We start from the raw sequence: 8,663 nt of genomic DNA, 5'->3' as shown, positions 1-8,663 counted from the left end.
GCGTTCTGATTTTCATCTTTACCTTGACAGCTAGATTGACTTCCTGTTTGAAGTTAATTAAAATCTGTCAAAGAAGTTCGGCAGACTTAGCAGTTAAACGAGCCAGTCCTTTCAGAAGAAAAAAAAACACAAGAACTTCAAAAAAAAAAATTTTCTTTTTAGTTCTATGTAGCTCCCTTTGTTTAGTTGTGAAAGGCCTTTTGAGGATATACTAGCAGAAAAGCAGACATCTCGGCGATGGCGGCAGACTGCTTCTGCGCATGCTCATAAGATTTCCCGCCTTACCGTTCTGATTGGTAGACCGTTGTGAATCTTAAAGAGTGATTGGTCAGCAGCTGAAAACCCGGTAGTACAAAGAAGTTCATACGGTTTTTTCATCCTTGCAGGAGCCACGCAGCTGTACTTTGCATATAAACAAGCTACAGTTGAACAGTAAGTTTGGAAAGAAAATAATTTGTGTTTATAGTTTGAAATGCTACGGATAGATCATACCGCAGCAAAAGTCAAAGCTGACATGAATGCTCGATCTGTTGATGTACTTTGCCCTTCCAGGTGTTTATCGCATGCTTATGTCTCTTCATACAAAAAATTTAATTAATTACAATTACTAACCAAATTGAAAAATGATTGTTGCAAAAGTACTCATATCAATCTTTTAAACAATTTGTTTCATTCTCATGATAAAATAAAACATTTAAAAGTGTGGCACAATAAGTGACAATTAGCCTCTTTAATTTACAGGACTTGGAATAAAAACCAGTACAGCCGTCTGTCTTCGAAAGAACACAAACTGGTAAATAAAATCTACCTCGTGTGTAACTTAGTTTTAAAACCTTAAAGTATATAGATATATACTTTGTGTATATAAATATATAAAAATGAGCACCATTGTGCAAATGCAGCAATGATGATGAGCAGGACACCGATAATTATTCTACAGGGTGATGGCATATGGCAGGAAAGATTTCCTGTATCTGTCAAATAACAGAGTTGTAGCAGTCTGTCCAGTGTGCAGTGGATGTCCAGTCCAGGTTGTCCATGATGGATGACAGCTTCTTCAGTGCCTCTGACTCTGCTGCTGCTATGAAAAATGTAATGCTGGAAGCAGCTGACTGATAGATCTCCAATATCAATAAGGAAATCTTTGTAAACTTGCTGTAGGTGGCAATTAAGGCATATTCCTTCTCCTGAAGTCTATCACTATCCCTATGGCCTTGCTGATGCTCACCCTCAGGTGGTTCAATCCCTTGACGAGACTTGGAAATTTCTGTTCAGACATTATCTATTTAGTTTAACTTAACTTGAGCTACTTCACCAAGAAGAAAGGTCAACAGAAACCATCTCAAGATGTGCAATGCGATGCCTCTGGAGGGCTGAGGGCACATGAGAGACTAACTAATCATAATCAGTCACCTTTATTTATTCCATTAGGTAGATTTGGTCGAGTGACTCAGCATTCCTGCCACACAGGGAACTTTACATCGACACACAATAAATATAGATATAACATGATTTAAAATAGCCCAGTGACCAATACTTTAAAATAAGAAAATACAAAAAGATTTATATCTGGAAAAATCCCGATACCTACGCCTGATACCCCTGGCTAATAATATACAGTATATAATATGATCAACTTATCTTTGTTTACATTTATTTATTAAAATTGCTTTCAAGTGGCACTTGTTTAAAAGGTTATTGAATGTTTTGGTATGAAAAGGGCTTGTATGCTGGGAATTAAATTCTTCTCAAATCACGTGATAATTGAAGCTGCACCTAAAGTCAGCCATATATGGCCAACAATTCCAAACCTTTAAAAAGCATAATATATGTACTTTATCATCTTTAAATTTAGCTGTTGAGAATTCAAAGCCTTTCATTGAATATCAGATGTGGTTTTTTCTGTTTTATTTCTGCACCAGTTATTATGGAGAAGCCTCTCCTTCCCAGAGAGTCTGGGCAGTTTGTGGCCGAGCGAAGCCGAGACGTGTTAATCAGGGACACGGGAGTCCAGAAGGTAGCAGAGATGCTCTACAATCTCAGACGCAGTGACGCCCTGACTGCCAGTGGCTGGAAGGTGGCCAATCCCCTGGCTCCAGCATCCACCTCTGATCAGGGGAGTTTCTCAGCACCGCAGGGCTGAATTATTTTTACCCCAGTGCAAAAGCAACAAATCACTTGGTTGGACAGTTGGGTTTAAAGGAAGGCAATAAAAGAGCTAATACATTTTTTGATTTTGGAGAAAGCTGATACGGGTTAAATGTTGAATGAAAAAAATATGATTACGCAAATAACTGCAGTTGAAGGTTTAGAGCTCGAAAATAAAAAAAAATATCGAAATGTTCAAACAACACAAGTTACTTTTTTGAAGAAGATGCTACATTTGTTCTATGAGATTTAAGTTGGACTCTTATTCATAAAATAAGATATTTTTTTCATTTGAGTTATAAGAAGAAAATGGTATCAAAATAAAAATGTTAAGTATATGATTATTTGGTTCATCAAGATAGATTATTGCTTATTTCCAGTTACTATTGATAAAGTGTAACTTTTAGACACTTGTAAGAAAGACACTTGACTCCAATAATTTGGGTTCTCTTGAAATAATTTATCATGAAACGCCATTATCACTTAGAATATTGGTTAACAATAAACATTATTAGATTTAGACTTTTGTTTGTTTCATTTAATGCAACAAATAACACATTTAAAATCTGGGAAAATTATGAAGTGTTTTTACTAAATTCCTTAGCGTTGCTTAAAACTAAGCAGTTTTTTTTTTTAACTTTTTCAATGTCTTTCATGTAGAACTTTGTAAACAACCTTACAGACAGCACAAAAACTGATTACTTATTGAAAGGTTTATGTTGTGTTTTTGCTTATGGTGTTTTATAAACCCTGCAGGCGTCAAACTGGGTGTTTGTGGTGAATACCATGAACTTCTCCTTTTGGCCTGACAACGAAGCTCAGCAGTGTAAGGTGACCTATAAAGGCACCACTTACACAGGCTACATGACTCTGTGTGCTGCCATCACCAGAGCCATGGAGGAAGGTGAGACCACTTGAATACATCATGCACTATACTTTCAGTATTTACGGTTTTGATCAGGAAGAAAGAGAGCTTCTTCCTTTCTATGCTGACAGAGAGTTGTGCATGAATGCAGGATGAGGATAATTAATGGGGATTTTTTTTGTCAGATCTCTGTCTGCCCCACACTGCTGATTTTTTTTTTAATCTCTGCTTTTGCAAGCTTTGGGAGGTTTGGTTGGAATTTTTCTCCCTTCATTTGCAACCACCTTCAGAGTTTAACTTCTGGCAAACTCTAGCTCTTCCCATTATGCAAACATCGATACAGAAATATGGACAGAAAAGCACAACATGTATACATAAACAGAGACACAACTGCATTAAAACATGCACACATAGTAAGCAAGCACCAGCTAATACATTTGAGATTAAAGTCTTTATTCACTATTTGTTTGATAAATCACAATTACAAAAATTGCTTGAGCTACTTCTATGAATTTGTCTTTTAATTTGTATTTCTCCACCTGTCATCTTTATAGATGTGAAGGCCTGAAATCACATGCTATCTGTTGTCATGTAGTTTAATACATTTATTATATATTAGCTCTAATATCCCACTGATGAAGAGTAAATCTGCCCTACCACTGTCAGGGACCCAGACCCACCAAACGTGTGATTGAAAATGTCTAAACAGTGAGCCACTGACAGAAAATGCTGTAACTGTGTCATAATACATGACAATGTGGCCTTTTCCATTATGTGTTTCTTTTTTGGTTCCTTATTCTCAAGAGACAAGGAGAAAATTGTGGTTTTATTATTGTCACTTTTTGTCTGTGTGCCCTTTGTGAGTTCGGAGTTCGAGGAAATTGCTGGTGGCTCTGCATGAGCCTGATCATCATTTATAATTAGCAAGAACGGCTCCGGATATGAATCAGTTATGTCTCGTGTGGAATACCGCTCTCAATGTGTTGTCGCTGTGCCCTTTATATGTGTAACAGCTGCTCTCAGAGAAGCACAGGTAGTCTTGGCCAGAGTTTGCTTCTGAAAATATGAGATCAGAACAAATCATTTTAGTTTATTCTTTTCTGTACTGCACATTAAAAACCAGAATTAATAATAATAATAATTCCACTCTGTTCTCCTAGGTGTACCCATCACTGATCCCAAGTACTTTTCCCAGATGAGTGTGGAGGAGTTGGGAAAAGTTCTCCGATCAGACAATGAGACAGCCATGCCGATGCTTCAGGAACGCCACCAGGTTCTACTTTTATCCTCCACATTTCCAGTTCATTTTATATAAAATGGATGCTCATTGTATATACTTGTGTAGCAGAGCAAAAAAAAGTGCCCATTTTGTCCTCCAGCAGCATAAGCAAATAGCAACCTAAGTACAGAGATAGCTCAGGATAATCAAAGTGAGAATAACTATAAGCTTTATCAATGAGGAATGTTTTAAGCTTAGTCTTAAAAGTAGACAGGGTGTCTGCCTCACAGACTAAAACTGGGAGCTGGTTCCACAGGAGAGGAGCCTGATAAGTAAAGGATCTGCCTCCCAATGTTCTTTTAGAAATCCTAGAAACAGCAGTAAAGAGAGTGAAAGGCTCTGCTAGGAACATATGGAAGAATCAGATCTCTGGTGTATGATGGAGCTTGATTCTTATTGGCTTTATATGTGAGTAGGAGAATCTTAAATTTCATTCTAGATTTAACAGGGAGCCAATGAAGTTAAGCTTAATAGAAGAAAAATATTATTTTTAAAATTTTCATCAGAACTCTTGCTGCAAGGTTTGGACCAGCTGAAGGCCTTTAACCCTCCTGTTATGTTCCGGGTCAAATTGACCCGTTTTAAAATTTACAAATTAAAAAAAAAAAATAGAAGCATTTTTTTTTGCATGAAACGTTTTCTATTTGTCTTAATAGGTGCACTCTAGACATAAGTTGAAAATGTATTCATGTTACACATTTGTACCAAACCTTAGGTCTACTTTTTACATCGATACTGTTCGGGTCAATTTGACCCGGCAGTCAGGTTAAAGTGCAAAAAAAGATTTTAAAATGTCCAATTCTATATGTTTCCTTGCAGTTATGAACCATATTTCACCACACACACTCACACACCCACACACACGCAACCACACACACACAAGCCCACTTTCTCACTATTCTCTTTACTTCACTAGGAAACTGCGAGAAAGCAGGTGTTCACACAACCTTTGACGGGAATCTTTCCTGTTCCTGTGGACAAACTCCACCCACTCTGAGTGACACTCAGCAGAAGTGGATGAAAACATAAATACTCTCTGCATGACTCATTTATCTTGATTTTAATCAGCGGGTCAATTTGACCCAGAACAGTATGTGTGTCTCAAGTTCAATTATAAAGATCACCCTTTGGTAAAAAAAAAAAAGTATAATATAAAATAATTTACCAAAGGTCAACTTCAAGGAAATTATTGTTTTTTTGTGTCTAGGTTTTTTTCAGTGGACATTAAAAATCTAAATTTCATTTTTTATGTCCAAATGAGTAAATGAGCAGGTTGTCGTCATTGATCCTTAATTTCTGAGAAATAATAAAACATCATTGCACAAATATTGATTGAAATGGTTAGTATTGGAGTTAATCAGATACAAAAATGTTTTGGAGGAATTTTTTGGTTTCTGACACTATTGCATGATTAAACACTCCCTGGGTCAAATTGACCCACGAACATTTTTGCTGTACCCTAGAAACGAACATAACAGGAGGGTTAACTAAATATTTTGGACTTCCTGTAAAGAGTTTTAATAGTTCAGACTTTAAGTAACGTAAAGATCAACTAGTTTCTCAGCACCATTCTGACAGGATATTTCTAAGTCCTGGACCCTTAATATGGGATTTAAATGACATGTCGTGGTCAAACATAACTCAGAGGTTCTTTACTTTATTACTGATTATCAACTTGTTTATGAAAGGCTCTGCACCAACATCGACCACTTCTATCTTGTTTCAATTTAAAAACATAAAACGAATGTCTTTAAAAACAAATTTCATACTGGAAAATATTATTCACTTGAAAATATTTTTCATCATCATTATTTATCAAGCTTCTTTTATTACATGCACGTTACTTACTTTATAAAGAGAAGATGAAAATGTGCAGTTCATCTCCTTCTCATCATGGGTGTTGAATTCGAATCTTCCTTCCAAGGTCCTGACTGAGGGTGGGCGCGTGCTGCTGGAGCACGGAGGAAGTTTCCGTAGTTTTATCAGCCAAGCAGGAAACGATGCTCAGAAGATGGTGGAGCTGATCGTGGAGAAAATCCCGTCTTACAGGGATGAAGCTACATATGAGGTCAGAGGGCCAAATGAATAGAGTAATGTCTGAACGCATGGAAAGACTGCAAAGATATTTTATAAGTATCAACTGTTACTAAAGCATCTCTACAGGTCTTGCTTTAGTCATGGCATCTTGAGGGTTAGCGGCTTTCCTTTGAATACTGAACTTTTTAAATTTTTAATTATGGAGTTCATCCCAGTGTGCAAATTTATAGTAAATTTAGTCTGAAAATTACGGCATTCTCAATATGTGATGTACATTACTATACTCCATGTCAACACTAAGTGATTAATTACTTAATTAAACTTCATTAATTAAGTAAATTGTCACTTGAAACACCTTGAGTATCCTCTTTTGGAGGACTTTGAATAAATTTTAGCATGAGAGTTCCCCCTACTGGACAAAACCAGCATCACAGCTGTGTAATCATCTGACCAAAAGTGGCAAAAGGGATTACAATAAGTGCAAAAAAATTGCAACAAGTTTTTTTTTTAGCACATTTGCTTTATTTGGTAACTTTAAAACATTACAAAAAATGAAGCAAAATTAAACGCTATTTAAAAACCAATAATTTACCAAAAAATGAATAGTCTGAAGCCGATAGTCGGAAACTCATTGATAATGAATCTGCTTTTGTGTTAATCTGCTGTTTAAGGGCAAAAAAATCTCTTTCAACAAGCGAGCCCAGATCCTGGTGGCAGATTTCTGGGCAGTGATGGAGACCAGAGGAGAAGGGTACATCATCAACATGGACTGTCTCACCATGTTTGCAGACTACAGGGTTCCTCAGGCGCTTGTCTATTTAGGAGTGTTGCAATACTCTGATGCACTGATGGAGGCACTAAAGAACGGTGAGGGACCGAGCATGTGTTTTCCTTGGTCTTTGTAAATATATGGAGCCTTGAAAAAGAATTCATACTATTTTCACTTTTCTACATTCTATCATTTTTAAGACAATGAGTTTTAAGATTTTTCTGACTAGCCAGCACAAAGTTGAATATGGTTTTCAAAAGATTCTTGAAGGATTTTCTCAATTTTCTTTAAAAATATCCTAAGTTCACTCGGGTTACTTTAATAGCATCTCTGAAAAATAACTTGATTTTGTTTATTTCCGGTACTGGACTACTGAAGAAAAGAGGTGTTAGCTTTAATTTTCTGCTGTACTAAATGTTTTCCATGCAGGCTAGAAAGTTACTTTTAAGTCTCATTTGACCAGAGCACCTTCTTCCATGTGTTTGCATAGCTTTCTCTTGACAAATGTTTTCTTACGTTTCCACAATGGCTAGGTTTGAGGAGGGTGCAACTAGTAGTTCTCCTGTCCACAGATTATCCCACCTGAGCTGTGAATAACTGCAGCTCCTCCAGATTTACCGTTACTTTGCTGCCCCACACACACATCACACTTTTCAGATTTGTATTTGTAAAAGAGCCCTTATAAATACATCATTGTACTTTCAGTTCGTGTCTATGCACGACATTGTGTTGATTTGTTTTATTAAATTTTAATAAAATAATTTCAGTTTTATAGTTATGATGTAACAGTTTGAAAAAGTTCAAAGGTAAGAATGCTTTTTAAAGCCAATGTAAGCCAATCTAAAAATCAGCGGGTGTGATCTGTCTCAGGTGAGCTGCTGCCTTCAGGGGATCGAAGAGAAGTCGAGATCCGAGGATGTTCCATTTGGTCCGTGGAGCTGATCAAGGAAAGACTGCATAAGATGGTACAGGAGACGGACGGAAACGTCTGTAACATCAATTCTGCTACCATTGACTTCTACCTTTGGCCCTTCGCTAAGCAGCACCACAAAGAGATGGCCCACATTCCCATTCACCATACACGCTGTATTTACTACTGACAAACAGACTGCAAGCTGAACATACAGAATGTTTCCTGCTTACTGATGGCTTTCCTTGCGAAGAAACCAAACAGGGTAGTAATTCTATGAAACAGTTGTCAGTGTGCAGTTAATGGCAATGCTTGCACAACAAATCTGTTGTATTAACCATCCTGTTTTAGCTAAGCAAGTGATTACATTATGCTATTACATCATGCATGTTTTGTAATGTCTAGTTAGTATGGAGTTGAATTTGTGACCTTTAACATCCAGATGGCAAAAAATTATGTTTTTTTGTTTTTTGTCTAGTCCTTTTTTGCTACCGTTCAAAATCATGTGACTGTGCTTCATGTTAAACTGTCCAAAGCTGCGTGTATGTGTACAGTGATTTTTTTTCCACTAAATCCAGAAAAAGAAATTACATTACTTCTGTTTTCTACCAATTAGTTTTTCAACCGATTTTAAGAATTTATCTATGACCTTCAA

The 8,663-nt window shown here is 36.7% G+C and overlaps 1 protein-coding gene across 2 annotated transcripts; it reads left to right on the top strand.

Annotated features, from left to right (window-relative positions):
• The first annotated feature begins 99 nt into the window (after positions 1-99).
• On the top strand, positions 100-8,547 carry qng1 (Q-nucleotide N-glycosylase 1). Of its 2 annotated transcripts, XM_032579457.1 has the most exons (8): positions 100-432; positions 742-793; positions 1,923-2,116; positions 2,905-3,052; positions 4,174-4,286; positions 6,217-6,360; positions 7,001-7,196; positions 7,969-8,547. In XM_032579457.1, exons 3-8 carry the CDS (start codon positions 1,928-1,930, stop codon positions 8,196-8,198), a joined length of 1,020 nt encoding a protein of 339 aa, XP_032435348.1. In that variant the 5' UTR covers positions 100-432; positions 742-793; positions 1,923-1,927; the 3' UTR covers positions 8,199-8,547. The 2 variants fall into 2 exon arrangements, with proteins under 2 accessions (XP_032435348.1, XP_032435347.1); XM_032579456.1 differs by lacking the exon at positions 742-793.
• The last annotated feature ends 116 nt before the right edge of the window (positions 8,548-8,663 follow it).

This window comes from Xiphophorus hellerii, chromosome 12, assembly GCF_003331165.1.
Source record: "Xiphophorus hellerii strain 12219 chromosome 12, Xiphophorus_hellerii-4.1, whole genome shotgun sequence".
Classification (NCBI taxonomy): Eukaryota; Metazoa; Chordata; class Actinopteri; order Cyprinodontiformes; family Poeciliidae; genus Xiphophorus; species Xiphophorus hellerii.
This window is presented reverse-complemented; position numbering and strand designations above follow the sequence as displayed.

Excerpts from the sequence above, each read along its gene's own strand:
- qng1 (XM_032579456.1), top strand. The coding sequence starts at position 1,928 with ATGGAGAAGCCTCTCCTTCCCAGAGAGTCTGGGCAGTTTGTGGCCGAG. Across the intron at positions 3,053-4,173 it reads CACCAGAGCCATGGAGGAAG|GTGTACCCATCACTGATCCC; the intron begins GTGAGACCACTT and ends CTGTTCTCCTAG. Across the intron at positions 6,361-7,000 it reads GGGATGAAGCTACATATGAG|GGCAAAAAAATCTCTTTCAA; the intron begins GTCAGAGGGCCA and ends CTGCTGTTTAAG.